Below are 18,146 nucleotides of genomic sequence, written 5' to 3'. Positions count from 1 at the left end.
GAATAGGAAATAGAAAAGATAGTTATACAGGTGACCGGACAAGGGGGTGCCTTCCATGTTGGGCCAGCCTTAGCTGCAAACGGGATCACTCTTACCAAGGGGGGTTCTCTTTGCTCACATATTCAGAGCTACAGCCTCCCATTGCTCTATACTATTCACAGGTGCCAAGCATCTGACGAGCGCTAAGTTGTTTTACGGCAGCCCATCCAGAAGTCGCGGGATCTACATGAAGTCGGGCAACCTGCCGAGTGAAGTAACAGAGTTTGGGCAAAATGAACGGGTTAACAGAGAGATCGCACGGGACGCAGCTTATTATTACATATACGGATTTAGTGCGCTTTTCTTGTCACTGCAATGCGCCAGGCAGACTCGACATAGTGGAGAATACTGCAAGGATCCTCCCCAAAACCACCGAATGACAAGCTCTCAGCGCGGCTGAACCGACACTGCGAGTTTGCATGCGCGACCTGCATTTTTCATGTCCTTTCCTGGTGGTTTGGGGCTTGAGGGTTGATCTTCCAGCCTCGTCGCTCTCGCAGAATGGCCTTGGCTTGCAGGAGTGGCTGTGTCTCGGAAGTATGTACAAACGCTTTTCGTCGAGTGTCAGCCATTGAATTAAGACGGCAATATCCCTGGACTTTGCATCCTGAACTCTCCAGCGTCTCTCTTAACGACCCATGCCCAACCGAACAATAGCCATCTCTTGAATATGGCGACCAACAACAATACACCACCAGGCCTCAAACCCTCACCGCCAACAACCGAATTCACGGTCAGATGGATATGAGTGCTAAAGGAAGAGTTCTGTGCAGCACTAGCCATCCTGGACGAAGAGAACGACACAGCCGGTCTGGTCCGTGGCCATGGTGACAGAAACCATTATGTCCTCGGGCGAGTCGGAAACTACAACATTGTGATCAACGTGCCGTCAGCAGAGACCTAGGGTCCTCTATCTGCAATACGGATGGCCCTGGATATGCGAACCACTTTCCCGCGAATGCGGTTCATCCTTCTCGTGGGTATCGCAGGAGGTGCGCCCTCGGAGAAAAACGACATCCGTCTGGGCGATGTGGTCCTAGGGACCCGAGTCATGCCTTATACCTCTGGAAAGAAAGTCGGCTCCGGTTTTGAGCGCAGAGGTGTAGTCAAAACGCCGCCAAGGGAGCTCCTGGACGCGATCACATTCTTGGAGAAACGGATGTGGTCGAGTGATGGCGGCCTGTCAGAGTCTATTGGAGCCACTGGATGGAAAGCTGCAAGGGGCAGTGCGGCATTCCGGCATCCTGTGCGAGACCGCCTCTACAAGAACAGATTCATGCTCTAGGGCAAAACGTGTGACTGCCAGCAGCCAGAATCGCGAGACCAAAGCAACCTGCGTTCGCGAACGCTACTCGTGATGAAGATAAAACCGTGCAGTTATTTCGGGGTGGGATTGGGGTTGCCGACTAGGTTATGATGGATGCTCAGACCCGTGATGAGATCGCCAAACGGGAGGACATTCTTTGTTATGAGATGGAAGCAATCGGGGTAATGGAGGTTGCCCCTTGTCTGTCTATCGGAGGAATATCTGATTATTCCGACGGACACAAGAATGACGACTGGAAGTTATATGCTTCCCTAGCAGCAGCGACGTGCGCTAGGGAGCTACTGGTCTCTGTCCCAGCTCAGGTAGTAGCCCTGTTTCCTGTGACGATCGACGGTAACTCGATCTATATATCACAGGGGCAGCCGGTGATCCCGATGTGTTTTCTCGTAGGAGAATTGAGAGGTTGCGACGGACGCGTGATAGCCTGATGGAACGTCATGCCCTTTTACTCTAAGACTGGGTCTCCAGAAGACAGAGTAATCGCGCGAGGATGGACAAGGGAAGCAAGGGGAGGTCCACAGACTGCATAATCTTGAAAAGATCATCCAACGGCACCTCGACGATCTACAACAGATGATCGAAGAAAGCAGTGACATGAACTGGAGTGAAGACGAGGCTGCCCAAGTTGGATACTCCGAATTGAAGTCTCAGGTAAAAAGAGACAGAGAACGGGTGGGCCAGGTCACTGATGCCGCGCTGAGTAGTCTTGACACTACCAGCCCGATGTTAAAGGGCCTTGGGAAGGATCCTCGGGATAAAAATCTGCACATTGCCGGGATGGTGCTGGGAGCTACCGCTACATGTTTCGGGAATTTTGTAATACTTTTCAAAACTAATGTTATTAACCCAAGCGGGTTGTTTTCATGCGCTTCAGGACGCCGAAAACATCGGGAGAGCGGCTGTGGTCGAGTCTTGGGTGAAGCTGAGATAGAGCTCCTTGTACTTGGGGACGACCTTGTTTGATACTGCTGAGACATGCCTTTATGCCTTGACATCCTTCTTTGTCGCGGTGCTTGATGTATGGAGTTGGGTTGAATGTTGTATAGTTTGTTACATATTGTAAGGAGCTATCGCTTGTAGAGCAAGATAATGGACTGAAGACGAATACCACTTTGGCGTAAAGGCATCCCAAAACCACAGACAGTACACGCAAGAGCCATCAGAACTGCTAAACATACTGTGCTATATGTTTTTGCTCGATGACTAGAAACTCGAATGGCAATTAGATCTTCGAACCCCAAATCGACCATGTCCAGTCCCACCAACAGGTCACCAAATGGCGGAAGCAAACCACGAGTACATATTGCACGCTCTATGATTGAACACCGGAAGAACAGGGTTTGTTTTGGGGGACTTAGACGGTCTTTCTTCCCATATCAGGTACCTAGGCCGTCACAGATGCCGTTCACGCAGTATGCGGCCAAGAGCAAAAATCTCCCACGGACCATTGATCAATGAGTCAAAGCTATCAAGATTCATTGGTTTTAATAAATGTGTACGCCGTCCGATATTGTGTCTCACCAGGTATACAGTACAGTATATGAGGTATCGTCATTGGTTGAGATGGACACCTTGTCGCCTGATAAGCTGGTCTCCGATGTCGGCGACCGGTATATCTACTCCGCATCTACCTCAGCTTGGGTATATATATCCTCGAGTACCTCGACGCGAATTAGAGAATAAGGGTTTCTAATGTCCTGATCAGATCGAGGTGTAACCTGCCTGTGGTCAAAGATTCGCTTGATAGTCTTATATCATTCTACATTCTTCTGAATCAGGGAACCCCGCATTGACTCGACTACACTACCTATCCACGTATTAGGTATGCCGGCTATATCGACAACTTCAACCAGCATGTCCACCCCTCAGACTACAGACCAGAACAAGGATAACTGGTCCTCTGAGGTACCTTCCCTACTCCCGTTCCTCCCCAACCCTCATTGCCACTGTTCAACCAACTAACCAAGAACAAGGCCTACAAAACATCCGCCTCCTTCGTCCCACACCTAACCAGCAAACTGCTGGGGTACATCGACCCGCAACCATCCGACAAAATCCTAGACATAGGTTGCGGAGATGGAAAATTCACTGATTTGTTTCTGTCTCATGTCGAGAAAGTGCTTGGTCTCGACGCGAGCCCGGCTATGATCCAGGCTGCGGAGAGAGATTATGCTGCAAAGTATGACGGGAAGGTCGATTTTAGAGTGACAGATTGCTGTTACCTCGAGAACGACAAAGAAACTGTGAGTGGGAAGTGGGACAAAGTGTACGTATACCTATCCTTCACTCCCTAATACCTCAACTGCTCCCATATAGATACGGTGGTGGCTGATAATAAAATAGCGTCTCAAACGCAGCCCTCCACTGGATCCTCCGCCGCGAAGACACACGCCATTCCACCCTTCGGAATCTCTATAGCTCCCTTAAGCCCAACGGAAAATTCATCTTCGAAATGGGCGGCCACGGCAACGTAAGCGAAGTAAACACAGCACTCCAATTCGCGCTTCTCAAACAAGGCATCCCCCTTCCAAAAATCCAAGAAGTATACCCGTGGTTCTTCCCCTCAGATACATGGATGCGAAATACACTGGAGAGTATTGGGTTCAGGGTTGATGTTATGGAACTCGAGTATAGACCTACCAAGCTGACGGGTGAGAAGGGGGGTGGGCTTGAGGGGTGGGTTCGGCTTATGGGGGCTAATTTCTTGGATGTTTTTGGGGATGATGAGGAGGGGAGAGAGGGGGCTGTTAGGGATGTTTGTGCTGTTTTGGAGAATGTTGTGACTAGGGAGGAGGATGGGAGTCGGTGGTTGGGGTATGTGCGCTTGAGGGGGGTTGCTGTTAAGGTTTGATTTTCTATATAGATTGCTCTGAGGGTGGTGTAAGTATTTTATTATCTGAATTTCCAAAGTTCATATATATACAAAGCCCGAAATGATGTAATCTAGAAATAGCCAATTCAATAAAGATCCCGCATCTGCTGCTGTTTCTGCCTCTGCGCAATCAAATCAGCCAAAGGAATATCCTCCTCATCATAAAACTCCGCCTCCTCGTCAACGCCGAAGTCGCGCAGCCGCTCACCCTCAGAATTCTTCCAGCCTTCTTCGCCGTTATCGGAGGCGTTATAGCTACTGGCTTCACCGCTGTCACTGTCACTAGCTTCATCCCCATCGAACTCACTGTCTGATCCGACAAACCGCGCATGAAACGGCTTGCGGCGCTGAACCTCAGCTGGTTGTTTGCGGCGCTTGAGATCTGCTTCCTTGCGTCTGTTGAAGGCTTCAATGTCGAGGTTTGTTGAGGCGCCATCGTCGTATGCGAATGCGCTGCGGTCGGTTCTGGGTGGGAGGGGGATGCGGTCTGGGTCTGGGGGTGGCCAGGAGACGTGGGGGTCTGATTTTGTTAGATGATTTCAATTGAACATGATGTGGTTCTTACCTTCGAATCCGTTTACTTCGTACTCTAAGCCGCCGCTACAGTCTGGTGTTCTTGCTAACGGCCAGAACCAGCTGAGTACCTAGTAGATGTTAGAGAGGGATAGCACGTGATCGATATTGACATACGTTGATACTCCCTCCCATTCCAGCCCGAATGTTGGAGAAAATGCCGATGTCATAAGGGAACTCCTGCTTCTTAATGGGTACGATGACACCCCCTGGACCGGGCAAGGCGCCGCCAAAGTGCCGGGCCCGGCGAAGCAGAGTCTCGTGTCGTTCAATCTCCCACGACTCGATGGTAGTTGTATTTGCACCAAGCGACCAAAGAGTCTTGATAAGAAGTATAGAGAGCGCAAACAGAGTCAGGCTGTTTGTTACAAACAGAATGAACAGGTGGCCTATTTGCGTAACGCTAGGGCCCAGATACTGCAGCATGTCAGTTCACATTTGACAAACGGAAAATGGAAGCTCTTACGCTAGGCAAATTTCTGGAAGCCCAAACCATTGAACCGCGCTGCCAGAGCAGAGTTTCGAGATAACCTATCCCGACGACGGCGTAGAATAAGAATCTCACAAAGTGCGGAAAGGTAAAGTAGGAGACGCAGTTAGATGTCCAGGGACAGTGGTGGTCCATCTTGGGTATACATCTGCAAACAATTAATATGATTACTTTTAACCCTGGTTATGCAGTACTACCTTCGACAAGTCTTGCAATGATGCGCTCTCGGGGGCTTATATGCCTCGCACCGCCGACACCATCGTTGACGACCGCTAGCTTTATCCTCCTCCAGGTTCGTACGGTCCGATGGCGTCCATCCCTTCGGTATATGCCCTGGGTCTACCGTACATGACCGATAATAGCAGGTCCAAATGATAATAGCGAGGGTGTTGAGGCGCCATACTTCGCCCTCCTTTAGCGGCGCATCGTTAAAGTGCAGGAAGAAATACTGCGACGTGTACGCAAGGAGGGCGATCAGCGTGCAAACAGCCGGAATCGCAAGCCGCGAGACAGAAAAGGACGAGCACAGCATATCTAGTCCATGTAGACTGCTTGCTTTTGAGATGATGACAGGAAAGAAAGTGGTCAAATTGATGTTTGCTGTCGATAATCAGCGCTGACTAAGCTCACGTGCACTGCGGGTGTCTTCATGCGTGGAAATACTCTTCCTTCTTGTCTTTAGCATCATCTCTGCCATCTATTGCATCCCATCTTTACATCAATTGCATCAGATATCCTTTCAAAGAGGACCAGACATCTTCAGATACTACATGAAGAGCAATCGCACACCCACTGAAGATGCCAATCGCGGCTCTTCCACCCACGACGGCCCGGGCCATTGGCTCGGCGTCCATCATCTCTGATCCGTATGCCTTAACCAAAGAGCTGCTGGACAATGCCTTAGATGCCTGTGCAACATCTATCACCATCGAGATATCCCAAGATACCATCAATATGATCCAAGTCAAGGACAACGGTCACGGGATTCCTGCCTCTGATTACCCGTTTGTATGCAAACGCACTTTCACCAGCAAGATCCACACAGTCGACGACCTACGCAATGTCGGCGGGAAGTCTCTCGGCTTTAGAGGCGAGGCATTGGCTAGCGCCGCTGAGATTGCCGGTACTTTGACGGTGTCTACAAGGACCGAGTCCGAGCCTGTTGGCTCTTCGTTGAAGTACGGACGAAACGGAGAGCTTATCAGGTAAATACTCCTCTCCCCACGGTTTATCCTGCTTATACTTATTTTCAGTACGGAACGTGTTGCCCATCCCGTTGGAACGACTATTCGGGTTTCAAATCTGTTTCGACAGATACCCGTCAGACGACAAACGGCTGTTAAGAACTCGAAGAAGACGATCGTTCGGATCCGGAAAATGGTTCAAGCTTACACTATGGCGAGACCATCAGTTCGACTGGCTTCCAAAGTCCTGAAAGCTAGGAATGATAGCGGTAACTGGATGTATGCTCCTGGTAAGAGTGCTACGCTTGTGGATGCAGCGCTGAAGGTTGCCGGTACCGATGTCGCCTCTAGCTGTGCGATCAAGGAATGGTCGACTTCTTCTACAAAGGAGAGTGAATCTTCGCCTAAGAGTGACTCCAATCTTAGACTTGTCGCACTGCTCCCAAAGCTAGGATCAGGTATGTCCTGTCCGAGCATGTTGAGATTTCGCTGATGGCAGTAGATTTCACCAAGTTCAACAACTTGGGCCAGTACATCAGCATCGACGGCAGACCGATATCGTCGTCCCGCGGAATCGGACAAGATATCGCCAAGCTTTACAAAAGTTATCTCCGTTCTGTATCGTCACGGGATGGACTATCTCCAACTATCACGGATCCGTTTTTTGCAATCCATGTCCTCTGTCCTGATGGAGCGTATGATGTCAATATCGAACCATCTAAGGACGATGTACTATTCGAAGACCAGCAAAATGTCCTTTCACAAGTAGAGGGACTTCTTCGAACTGTCTATGGCGAGGATTCGGAAGTAGGCCATCCCAACCGGGAACTAGCAGGTCTAACTACAGATACATCTTACCACAACGGCTCAGAAACCCTTCCGTCCACAGCGCACATTCTACCAACATCAACAGCTTACCCACCAGCACCAACGGCTCAAACAAGCGGTTTTGTGAGAGCTGGCTCGCTTGCACACCCAGGGCAACCATTCCCCAAGCCCCCGATGCGCAGATCCAGACCCGGTACCCAACCCTATCGTTTACCCTTTGTCCGGGTCAACAATGCCAGAGTCTCGAATGCAATTCCCGTCATAGACACACAGAATATACGCCGTCTATCACTGGAAGGAGAGTCCCGAGCTCAAACCAGTCCTCACCTTGCGACTCAGATCGGCGCCCTCGGGCCTTCCTTGCCAAGTCCAATTTCTTCCTCGGGCTCGCCCCCGGCAGATTCCACATCTCATTCTCCCGCACTTAGACGCGCATCTGCATCTAGCATGAATTCAACCGAGCTATCACCGACAGATCCTATTCAGAACAACAGACAGGAACAGAGATCAAGAGACAAAGAGCGCTACGGCAACGGCTCCTTGGATACTTGTTTCCTCAAGCTATCTCAACCAGCGCAAGCACCAGCATGCACAGAGGATCCCCAGACACAGAGCATTGAACCTTCACTATCCGAACCTACACAAGACCGCTTCGGCGTTGAAAGAAGCACGTCAAATGACGCTCCGCCCTCAACAGACTCATTGAGCTCGCAGCTTCTGAGCGGAACACCCGATTCTCCAACTGCCGCAAGCCCATCTCAGTCTTCTCCACCTCCCTTCGCACAACAACAACAAACCAGAAGCTCAAACAACAGTAAAGGCAAAGGCCAACCAGTCTTAGAGCAATGGTCAGCCAGGCTCTGGAATGGTTCAACTGCCAACGAGAACTCCGAACTCCAAAAAGCGCTTGAGTTCGAGACTCGGAAGAAAGCGGCTATACAGGAGAGACGACTTCAGCTTAGAAGTTCTGCCACGTCCGGGTCGGCGTCAGCGCCTGTTAATTCGCCGCATCAGAATCGGTATCTTGCTGCGTTGTCTGCGTTGAGTTCGCAGCCTGTCTCTGGAACCCAGCAATCAGGTTCAAACAATATTGATAAGCCCACTGGGGGACCATTATCAAAACCACTCCTAAGCTCGCACGACCCGAGGGCATACCTGATGCGCCTACAGAATGGAGATATAGCCAACATAAAGCGCATAACAACGAGCAAACTGCCGTTTGAGAAGATACCTAAGGGTTATGATCTACATTCTATTGCTCTCGTTTGTCGCGTGGACCTCTCTTCACTTTCTTCCTCGCTTAGAGAGATCGCAAAGACAGATCTATATACCCGCCTTGGTCAAAACGACGACAGCCACGCTCTTCCCCCTGAAAAGCACGGTGCCGATATCAATATCTGGCAACGACGCTGTTCAGACCTATTGAGCACTCAATACCGGTCTACAGAGACCGACGGCATCCCGAATTTCCAACTTGATTTCTCCGGTATATCTAGAGCCCCTCAGAAGGTCGATGTATAGCTTTGCTTCGCTTTGCTATCTCCATTCCTATATCCTATGCTACAATTTCCAGCAATGTGTGGAACTTACGAGTCTCGATTTCCCACTAATATTATACCTTTTCGAACGTCTTGTCTTGTCTTTCTGACTTACGCCATACTTGACATCTGCCAGCGTTCTGTTCGAATAAGTCCTTGAATTTTACATTAATATGTATTACACCCACGCTGCTCTTGTTCCGTTTGATTTTCGATCTGCTCTTCCACAGCCGAGCTGGAGCTCGGTTCCGTTGCAGTTTCGTCGTGCGGCTGCTTTCATGGCACGTTGCACTTTGTATCAACGCCTTTCACGCGATATATATCTACCTGTTTATATAAATACCACAACAACCCATGGGCGGGAAAAAAATTATTTCTTCGTCCTATATACATCGATATACATCCTCATCCCGCTATGTCATCACTCAATACCCCCTCCCCCGCTTATAAGCATTAACAAGCCCCACCCCCCTCCTTTCCCTCTCCAAATTCTCCCTAACAATATCAAACGAACGCAAAAAATACTCCTCGCCAAGCGCACTAACATGCGGGCTAATCTGTACATTCGGCGCATCCCACAATCGATTCTCAGCAGGAAGCGGTTCCGGGTCCGCTACGTCCAATGCCGCACCACTAAGTTCGCACTTTTCGAGCGCGGTAATAAGCGCCTCTTGGTCGAGGACTTTACCCCTCGATATATTTGTTAGGAATGGACGTCTGTGGGACGGGTTCGATTTCGACGCGAGGAGCGCGAATTCCTCGGAGCCGAGGAGGTGCGTTGTTGATGGTGTTAGGGGGAGTGAGATCACGATGTGGTCGAGCCCTAGGGAGAGGAAATCGTGCAGGGAGGCCTTTGAGGTGCCGTGGTGCCAGGATTCAGGGAGTGTGCCGTCTGGGTCGCCGGTGCCGGGAACGATATAGTGCGGGTCGCGCCGGGATTCGGGCGTTGTCTTTGGGGAGGCCGTGTAGGCGTAGACTTGCAGGCCGAGGGCGAGGGCGACGCGGGCGACTGGTTGGTTACCCCGGTTAGTATCCATCCATCTATCTATCAATTGGTGTTGTTGGGAGAATGGGATGGAATACTTTGCCGCCCAATACTACCATACCCCAGAATCCCAACCTTCTTCCCAACATGATCCTGGATACCCCGTGCATAATCTTCGTTCTTGCCCCAGATGTGCTTCTTCTGGTTCTCGTAGTTGGTGTTATATTTGCGCGATGCGACGAGCCAGTTGAGAACCGTCCATTCGGCAATGGGGGGGCCGTGGATACCGGAGCTTGTTGTGACGGGTATGTCGGAGGATGTTAGGATCGGGTCGTGGATGACCTTGTCTAGGCCGGCGGAGAAGAAGTGGATGAATTTGATACTGCAGGTGCCATATTGATTCAGTCGTTAGTGGGCCTGGGAGTAATGGCATTGGATGCTTCGTAAGTGAGATGGATATGGTGCGACTTACTGCTTGGCGTCTTCGGGGTCAGGAAGACTCCCCAGGGTAACGATGATAGAAGACTCCTTGACAATGTCTGAATCAGGTCAACTTCTGGGTAGTTCAGGTGGAACAATCCAGGATCCATACCACCAGGAATACGTTTCCCCAACTCAGTCGTATAAGGCGTGATCTCCGCGTCCGGAAACTTATCTCGAACCTCCTTATAGAAAGATTCCGGAAACTCTCTGTAGAAGGCAAGCAGAATGCGCTCTTTGGGCAGCGCTGCGTCGCCCATGTTGGAGAATGATGGATAATTCGATGGTGCGCCGAGAACGCTGGGACGCGCCCTCGATGGGACACGAGGGGCTTTAATATATCAGGCGGGGTTGCCATCCTTTAGTCTGGTTGAGTTCTTTCATCTCCAAATTGCGTTACTCAGCGGCGCTAAGTGAGTGGTTCAAGGTGTTGGAGATAATTTGGTGTAGCAATATTGACCCGTCGTCACGCAAGAATTCATCATCTTAGTGGATGTTGAGGCACTTGGGGTGGGTATATACAGAACGATCTTAGTTCGTTATTTGGTTCATGATAGCTGGTTTGAGTGGATTGAAAGGAACACAATTTAATAGCTATCTTATTTATTGGCAGATAGATGTACAACTCAATGCCCATGCCCAACCCAAGATCGCCCTCTTTGGGGTTGAGCAACCTCTGATGTACTTGCTACTTTTTTACGGTTTGATTTCTGGACCTTGATCGCATCTTAATCCTGGTAAATGCGGGCAGTAGAGAGGGCTATCTTAGAGTTGGAACAAGCCTCTTATAAGGAAATCTCTAGGCTCTTCATCAACTTCAATATAAAATTGAAAATCTGTATCTCATTTTATGTGCAAGAGCTAGCTGGCTCAAGCGCTCTTTACATGTCCTTGGACCCTGGAAACTTCGAGTGAAAGACTTCAAACAATGTAAAATTAATAATAGGATAATTAGCAGAAAATTTCCCATTATCTCATCGTCTATTTAGACTGACCGAAACGAGGTTGCATAATGACAACCTCCAGGGAGAACCATCCTACCTAAACAAGCCCCTTCTCAAGCGCAAACAAATAATCAACATACTTCTTAACCAAACCCCGATCAAAAGCCGGACACTCGAGCGGCGACTCGAGCGGCGACTCGAGCGAGAGCGTCGCAAGCGCGCGCTGCGTATTCGTCGCATCATAAGTTGGCATCCTCTCGTAAAGCTCCCACCTCGTCAACCCATCCCGGACCTTCTCCGCCAACATCGGCAACAAAGGCTGCAAACTAGCATGCGACGAAGAAGACAGCTGCTCAATCCACTCTTCATACCCCAGTCGCTGTATCGCCGACCCGCGCACCTGCGACAGCAGCTCCATGGTCTGCGTCATATCGACCGAGGCCGCGCGGCTCGGCAAAAGGTGAAAAGCATGCCCCAGTGTAAACGGCGAAGAGGAGATACGGATCATGGCCGCGACAACATAGTCCACGGGGACGAACTCCTTGCGCTGGTCGGGGAGATCAGGGTAGCAGCCTAGATCGAGCCCCGCGCGGATGAGCCTACTAAAGAAGTCGTCTGGGTTGCAGACGCCTGTCGCTGAGTCGCCGGTAATGAAGCCGGGCCGGTAGATTGCTATCGGGAACCCGCGATTCATGAGGCGCTGGAGCAACGCATCTGCGGCCCATTGGCTCTGTGCGTAGCCGTGGTCGTAGGGCAGCGCTGATAAGTGCGGGAGCAGCGAGGCGTCTTCGTAGATTATTTTGGCGCCGTTGACGAACCCCGTTGGTCCGAAGCAGGAGATGCTGGAGCAGTAGTGTAGCCCCTTGGGGCGGCCTGTGACCGCGAAGCGGGCGATGTTTGCGGTGCCAATGACGTTTGCTGGACGGTGCAGGGAGTACGGCTTTGTGTAGTTGACTAGGGCTCCCAAGTGGAAGACTACGCTGCTCCAGATGGCGACTTCGTGGAACCGTTCCTCGCCCATGCCTAGCCAGTGGTCTTCGAGGGTGCCGCAGAGTGGGAGGATCCTGCTTGAAAAGGAGTCCTGCCAGAGCCCATATTTGACTAGAGCGTCGCGGATTCTCAGGAGACCTTTGGCAGGAGTCGCTGCGCGGACGAGGCAGCCAACTTGATACACACCGGGCATTTGGAGGAGCGATGCCACGTAGAATGCACCCACGAAGCCGGTGGCGCCGGTTAAAAACACCCTGCCTTCTGTATCGCGATGCCAGTCAACTACCGGTGTCTGCGGAAGCTTTAAATCGTCCCCGAGTTTAATGTCGGCAGCCAGGATGTCTTGTTCGTCGCGGATCGTAGCCATCGACGAGCCTTGGTGCTTGTCCACGATAGAGGCCAGCTCGCCAAGGGTCGGATGGTCATAAAGGGTGAGGAGCGAGATCTTGGTATTAAGCTCCTTTCTAATACGAGTAATCAGCATCGATGCCTGGAGGGAGGTGCCGCCCATGGCGAAAAAGTCGTCCTCATCGGCATATTCGGGGACAGGGGTGGCTAATATCATGGCCCATATGCGAGCAATCCGCTGTCGTGTACTGATAGCTTTCTTTTCTTCCGCATACCCATTGGTTTTCTCTAGTAGTCTCTTCCGTCGTTGGTTATACATATCCTCCAAGCCTCGCCGGTCTATCTTTGCATGCGCGTTCAGAGGCATCTCCGCGACGACTTCAATGTGAGGCACCATATAGTCAGGGAGAGCTGCCCTTGCAACCTCCACGGCATCAGCCACGGCCGTCTTCGCGGCATCAGAATGCAAGATAGCAAATGTGACCAGGGACGAACTGGCCCCTGCCGCCTGCGAGTTCATAGCCATAGCAAAGACCTCGACGAAGTAGCCGGTGCCCATAAGCACCGACCGCACAGCCGCGAGCTCGACTCGAAACCCTCGAATCTTGACCTGCTCGTCGCGCCGGCCCAAGAAGTCATGCTGGCCGTCGGGGCGCTGGCGGACCAGATCGCCCGTCCGGTACATGCGGTAGGGCTGGTTGGACTCCGGGTCAGGCATGCTGGGGACGGGGATAAAGGTCTTTGCGTTCTTCTCGGCCTGGTCGACGTAGCCTGGGGAGACGCCAGGTCCGCCAACGAGCAGTTCGCCTTCTTCACCGGCTGGTACGGGGTTACCGTCTTCGTCGCATACGCAGCTGACATTGCGGCCGATTGTCTCGCCTATACTTACTTTCCCTGCACGGATGTCTTCGAACGTGATTTCGTGCGTGAGACAGTAGACACAGCATTCGGTCGGGCCATATGCATTCATAAGGTGTGTCGGGGGTCCAGCATTCAAGATGGCCTCCATCGCGCGCAGATTCACTGCCTCGCCGCCCATGAGGACGACGCGAAGTGGCGCAAAGGTCGTCGGGTATGTTGTCGCAGCCAGATTGACCAGGGGCGCTGTGATGGCTGTGATGGTGATCTTTAACCTGCGGATTGCTGCAGCCAGCGCGGCACTGTCGAGAAGAGTCGTCTTGCTCAGGACCCCCACGGCTGCACCGCGCAGTAAAGCACCCCAGATGTCAAACAAGGCGACATCAAAACTCGTCTTGTTGGGGTGCCCGACGACGTCTGACTTGCGGACGGGCTCGTAGGGCGCGTGGTGGGCAACGTGGATGATGGAGCGCGCAGCTATCTGCACGGCTTTGGGCTCGCTGGTGGTTCCAGAGGTGTGGATAAGATGCGAGCACTGGTCGACGCTCGTGGGAATTGGGAAGCTTCCATGTTCAGATCCTTCTTCGTCTGTCTTGCTTGGTTCTTCGCCACCATCGCTCACCACGAACAGAGTGAAAGGCACGTCACGGCTCGCATTAGCCTTGTCGACAAGGACATGCTGAACACCCAACTTCATCAAGCGTCGCTCGATCTGCTGATCCGGCAATAGCGGGTCAATGGGCACACAGGTGCCGCCAGTGTAGATGATAGCAACCTGCGTCACGGCGTCCAGAAGCCCATGGTCAACGATGACACCAACGCGGTCTCCAGGGCTGCACTCATGCCTGCTGAGTGTCTGCGCCAGCTCGAGCGCCTTCTCATGAACAGACTGATACGACAAACTCTGCTTCTGCTCGTCGATAATGGCGATGGCCTCAGGGTTCTCTAGCATCCGGCGGTAGAAGATCTGGCCCAGTCCTTCGCCACGAGAGATAACCCTGTCGTACTCGGACACATCGGGAAGAATGGAGCCCATTTGGAGATAAGTTTAGTAGTTTGAAACGTATTTGAGTTTTTTAGCGGACAGTAATCAAGAGAAGGAAGACGATAGAGAGAGAAAGACACCTATTCAGCAATACAGGATGCTTGCTTGCTGGCTGGCTGGCTGGATAGTTACTCTCATTCTACAGTGTCCATATCGTACACCTAGAGCCTACGCTGGGAACCCCCTTCGCTCGTTGCCAAAGCCCCCTACATGGCCATACCACACGTTACGTACGTACCGCCAAATGCCAATCGCAGACGATCATCAGGCGGATTCCTGATGCGACTGTATCTCTTCGTGGTCAATGACACAGATCCTGTTCCTAATCGGCGACTGTGCTTTTCTGGCGTCATATACCCCCTGCCTGATACAAGATACCTACGCTCGCGCGAAATGCACCACAGTTGGCGCCCGAGGTAGTCGACGAACCAATTGAGCCCCTCAAGCACAGTAGCCATGGCCGTATCGAGTCTACCGGATTCAAATTCCTCAAAAGCCAGTGCCCGATAGAATGCTAGCTGTAGGTTACACGGATCAGCGCACCCGCTTTGTCTCGCAATGCGCTGATCCTACATTGAGAACCGCGTGAAAACCCATCAAGGTCCGGGTCCAGCACATTACTCAATGCTTGTCGGCAGTACCTAAATCCACAGAGGTACGGTGAGGAAACAGGTAAGGCAGGGCTGCAGAGCTGAAAGACGTTGGACTGTTGCACCAAACCAAACAAGAGTCCGTGGACAACGTCCGTGGAAAAAGAGCAACACATTTCTCAAGCTTCCCTGAGCCTTGCATGAATGTTGGACCCTGTCAAGTTGTACAGAGTGCCTTGGATTACCATATCCAAGCAGCCCCTTAGGCTAGGTACCAACCAGCAAATGCCTGATTGGTGCTAAACGGCCTAAAAGTTCACGGTTGACATAATGGACCTAGCTTTCTGTGTAGACCGCCTCAAGCTATGAAATTGATGTTATCCTCCTGATTTGTGGTAAGTTAATTTTCCCCCTTCATACGCTCTCAATCAATGTATACTGCTGGATATCTGCCTTGCGGAAGGACATGTAATCGTTCAAAGACAGACGCCAAAGCGGAGATGCCTGTCAACTACTTCCTCTAAGACACTTTTATGCCCCCGCAAGGTGACCCTTTCAGTTACTGCAGTATGCAGTATGCAGTCCCCAGTCCCCAGTCCCCAGTCCCCAGTCTCCAGTCTCCAGTCTTCACCATAGCTCCAGCTAGCAACCGGCAAGGGGGAATCACCCGCATGGCGCATAATACAAGCTGCATCCTGCATCCTGCATATTCCCCAATCTCATGCAAGGGCGCGTCCCAAGGTCCATCGCCTGGCCGCCACGGGAGCAACCTAGTCCTACATAGGTCGTAAGCTTTCCGTGGCCCGTGCCTAACTCACTGACGCTAGGGTTTTTAGTATGTAAGGGTGAGAGAGGAAATAGTTGGTGCAGAGTAAGTACATCGTGCACGTCAGAGACTTCTGTTGCACACTTTGGTCTTTGCCGCTCGTTACAGGGATGGCGTGCTTATGGTTTGCTGCTCACTTGCTGTTTCTAGATCAAACATTTGACTGCTGTTTATTAGCCTGCTATAGCAACCGAAGAACTGAACTGGGAGATCTGTTGGGTCACATAGGTGTATCGGAGAATTTCCCGGCTGTGTCCATTGTCATATGCAGCGATTATCTTACCTATCAAGACTAATGTGATCGCAATAGTATAGTTTTTCTCGTTCAACGCTCAGCGAATATCTACCTTGTATATTCCAATTATCGAGTAAAGATAGATTCATCTCGAAGCCACAAAGGACTTTTTCCATTATAACTGCAACAGCAACCATGGTGTGTATATTCGTCGTATACCTACTGGAGCGGAAAGTTTTTCCTAAACCACCGCTCAACGGTCACCAGCCTCTGCTCATCCCCTTTGCTGCCCAACGCAACAGCAGCCCTCTCCTTAAGCCTCGCCGGAGTCTCCCTCTCAGTCTCCTCAGCACCAAAATACCTCCCCCCATTATTCTGCGTAAACCCAAACATGGCCTTTGTATCATCCAACTCCGGAACCCCAAACGTCTCAAACGCCTCCCAACTCGGCAACGCCCTAAACCTCGCCTTTAACCCACTCACAACCCCAAAAACACCAACTAGCTCGTCGAAGCTGCAGACGTCGCTAAGGCCGTGGATGACCTCCCCGTGAACGGAGACGGGGTCCAGGAACATGCCCTGCACGATGTCGCCAAAGTCGTCGGTCATGCTGATGAAGGGGACGGCCTCGGGGCCACCCCACTTAGGCGCGACGAAAGTAAGGTATCCCTCTGCGTCAGGGACGTAGGGGAAACCGCCGAAGATAGGGGCGATTTCCTTGACGAGGAAGTTCTCGAGGAACCAGGAGGCGCAGATGAAGCTGGTTGTTTCGAAGGCTGTGATGCTGCGGGCGTATTGCTCGATTTTGTATTTCACTTGGTGGAGTGTTAGAAAATGCAGTTAATACCTGGAGTGAGTGAGTGAGTGAGTGCGTGACTTACTATCTGCGGCATTCATTTTGACCTTCCCGCCTGTGAGCGAAAGGCAGTCAGGCCCTGTGCTGAAAATGAAATGGCGCACGCCGGCCTTTGCCGCGGCGTCGACGATGGTTTTGCCCATTTCGAACTCGGTGATGCCTTTTAGTTTGAAGGACTGGGAAAGTCATCATTAGCCTGCCTGCTTGCCTGTCTATCTACAGTGGCCTATGTAGATATCTGGTTTGCTTACCTTGTCATCGGAGTTGATATTGACGAACACGCCCCATGACCCGGAGAACGCCTGGACCATGGAGGCACTGCTGAAGCCATCTGCCTGATGCACCTCTGCGCCCTGTTCAGCCAGGGCACGGCTCGCCGCCGAGGTTGGATCGCGAGTCAGGGCACGGACTTTGAACGCGGGATTCTGAAGAAGAGAGCGAGCGACGGCGCCGCCTTGGTTGCCTGTCGCGCCGAAGATGGTGATGAGGGGGGTTGTGACGGTCATGGTTGGGTAGGGTCTATCTGATGATTGCAATATTTTCAACTTTAGTTGAAACGTGCTTCCCTCTGAAGCCGGAACGGTGGGTAGAAATAATCAAGAAGAACAGCCGTTATGCATGACCTGCCATAGTAGCGGTGAGAATGTCTCTCGCCTATCTACGTGTATTGACGGGCAACCCGGCGATTTCCAGGTATCAAGGGGGACGCAAGGGCTTGGGCATTTCCGTTCTGCGCCCTGTCTTGCCAATGTCAGTTTGGCATTTGAATGTCCAGGCACTGCCCCAAGCGGGTAGGGAAAGCAAAGTACCTGGTGTCTTGCACCGTTGATATGTGCACTGTTGAGATGTGTCTAAAAGAGCTGAGACGAGTTTGTGACATAATTGTAGTCTTTGACCTGGCGGTCTTCACATGCCCTATCTCGTAATGCAAAGTGCTGACTGGGTTACTCTTGCACCGGGTTTTTTATTCAGTTCTACTACAAGTTTATCTAGATGCCGTTGAGTCTATTGTAGTGTATCCTTAACACGCAGGGCCGTCGAATAATTATCAAGTCGAGCGTAGCTAAGATAACATGTCTTCAGTTGCTATAAGAGCGTACGCTAGGTATGTAGCTCTCGCTATCTTGGGCATCATGAG

At 51.5% G+C, this 18,146-nt stretch overlaps 7 protein-coding genes across 7 annotated transcripts; 3 read left to right on the top strand and 4 right to left on the bottom strand.

Moving 5' to 3' along the window:
* Window positions 1-540: 540 nt before the first annotated feature.
* Window positions 541-2,688, top strand: BDV14DRAFT_187355 (nucleoside phosphorylase domain-containing protein; the record flags this gene model as incomplete). Its single annotated transcript, XM_073770944.1, has 7 exons — window positions 541-576; window positions 797-913; window positions 944-1,285; window positions 1,325-1,393; window positions 1,450-1,686; window positions 1,871-2,146; window positions 2,593-2,688. 7 exons carry the CDS (start codon window positions 541-543, stop codon window positions 2,686-2,688), a joined length of 1,173 nt encoding a protein of 390 aa, XP_073632395.1.
* Window positions 2,689-3,220: 532 nt separating this feature from the next.
* On the top strand, window positions 3,221-4,217 carry BDV14DRAFT_196245 (class I SAM-dependent methyltransferase; the record flags this gene model as incomplete). Its single annotated transcript, XM_073772399.1, has 3 exons — window positions 3,221-3,271; window positions 3,340-3,632; window positions 3,710-4,217. 3 exons carry the CDS (start codon window positions 3,221-3,223, stop codon window positions 4,215-4,217), a joined length of 852 nt encoding a protein of 283 aa, XP_073632394.1.
* A 23-nt stretch (window positions 4,218-4,240) lies between these two features.
* pfa4 (putative palmitoyltransferase with autoacylation activity Pfa4) lies at window positions 4,241-5,858 on the bottom strand. Its single transcript, XM_073767396.1, has 5 exons — window positions 5,499-5,858; window positions 5,278-5,449; window positions 4,929-5,228; window positions 4,804-4,882; window positions 4,241-4,758 (listed from the first exon to the last, which is right to left on the bottom strand). The coding sequence occupies exons 1-5, from the start codon at window positions 5,831-5,833 to the stop codon at window positions 4,325-4,327; spliced, it is 1,320 nt and encodes a 439-aa protein (XP_073632393.1). The 5' UTR covers window positions 5,834-5,858; the 3' UTR covers window positions 4,241-4,324.
* Window positions 5,859-6,000: 142 nt separating this feature from the next.
* On the top strand, window positions 6,001-9,176 carry BDV14DRAFT_104674 (putative DNA mismatch repair protein). Its single transcript, XM_073765559.1, has 3 exons — window positions 6,001-6,506; window positions 6,555-6,943; window positions 6,988-9,176. The coding sequence occupies exons 1-3, from the start codon at window positions 6,100-6,102 to the stop codon at window positions 8,832-8,834; spliced, it is 2,643 nt and encodes an 880-aa protein (XP_073632392.1). The 5' UTR covers window positions 6,001-6,099; the 3' UTR covers window positions 8,835-9,176.
* Window positions 9,177-9,276: 100 nt separating this feature from the next.
* BDV14DRAFT_210510 (D-isomer specific 2-hydroxyacid dehydrogenase family protein) lies at window positions 9,277-10,576 on the bottom strand (the record flags this gene model as incomplete). The annotated part of the gene is made up of 4 exons (XM_073775908.1): window positions 9,277-9,860; window positions 9,935-10,218; window positions 10,309-10,375; window positions 10,429-10,576. The coding sequence occupies 4 exons, from the start codon at window positions 10,574-10,576 to the stop codon at window positions 9,277-9,279; spliced, it is 1,083 nt and encodes a 360-aa protein (XP_073632391.1).
* A 781-nt stretch (window positions 10,577-11,357) lies between these two features.
* Window positions 11,358-14,492, bottom strand: BDV14DRAFT_210509 (non-ribosomal peptide synthetase; the record flags this gene model as incomplete). The annotated part of the gene is made up of 1 exon (XM_073775907.1): window positions 11,358-14,492. The coding sequence occupies one exon, from the start codon at window positions 14,490-14,492 to the stop codon at window positions 11,358-11,360; it is 3,135 nt and encodes a 1,044-aa protein (XP_073632390.1).
* Window positions 14,493-16,371: 1,879 nt separating this feature from the next.
* BDV14DRAFT_196240 (NmrA/HSCARG family protein) lies at window positions 16,372-17,514 on the bottom strand (the record flags this gene model as incomplete). Its single annotated transcript, XM_073772398.1, has 3 exons — window positions 16,372-16,967; window positions 17,034-17,184; window positions 17,260-17,514. 3 exons carry the CDS (start codon window positions 17,512-17,514, stop codon window positions 16,372-16,374), a joined length of 1,002 nt encoding a protein of 333 aa, XP_073632389.1.
* Between the last annotated feature and the right edge of the window lie 632 nt (window positions 17,515-18,146).

Source organism: Aspergillus stella-maris (genome assembly GCF_047715825.1).
Source record: "Aspergillus stella-maris strain CBS 113639 unplaced genomic scaffold BDV14scaffold_5, whole genome shotgun sequence".
NCBI lineage: Eukaryota > Fungi > Ascomycota > Eurotiomycetes > Eurotiales > Aspergillaceae > Aspergillus > Aspergillus stella-maris.
Note: the sequence above shows the minus strand (reverse complement) of the source record. Positions and strands in the feature narration are given on the sequence as shown.

Coding starts and splice junctions, on each gene's coding strand:
- pfa4 (XM_073767396.1), bottom strand. CDS start 5,833: ATGCTGTGCTCGTCCTTTTCTGTCTCGCGGCTTGCGATTCCGGCTGTT. Junction 4,883..4,928: donor GAATGGGAGGGAGTATCAAC/GTATGTCAATAT, acceptor AACATCTACTAG/GTACTCAGCTGGTTCTGGCC. Junction 4,759..4,803: donor CGAAGTAAACGGATTCGAAG/GTAAGAACCACA, acceptor TAACAAAATCAG/ACCCCCACGTCTCCTGGCCA.
- BDV14DRAFT_104674 (XM_073765559.1), top strand. CDS start 6,100: ATGCCAATCGCGGCTCTTCCACCCACGACGGCCCGGGCCATTGGCTCG. Junction 6,507..6,554: donor CGAAACGGAGAGCTTATCAG/GTAAATACTCCT, acceptor ACTTATTTTCAG/TACGGAACGTGTTGCCCATC. Junction 6,944..6,987: donor GCTCCCAAAGCTAGGATCAG/GTATGTCCTGTC, acceptor TGATGGCAGTAG/ATTTCACCAAGTTCAACAAC.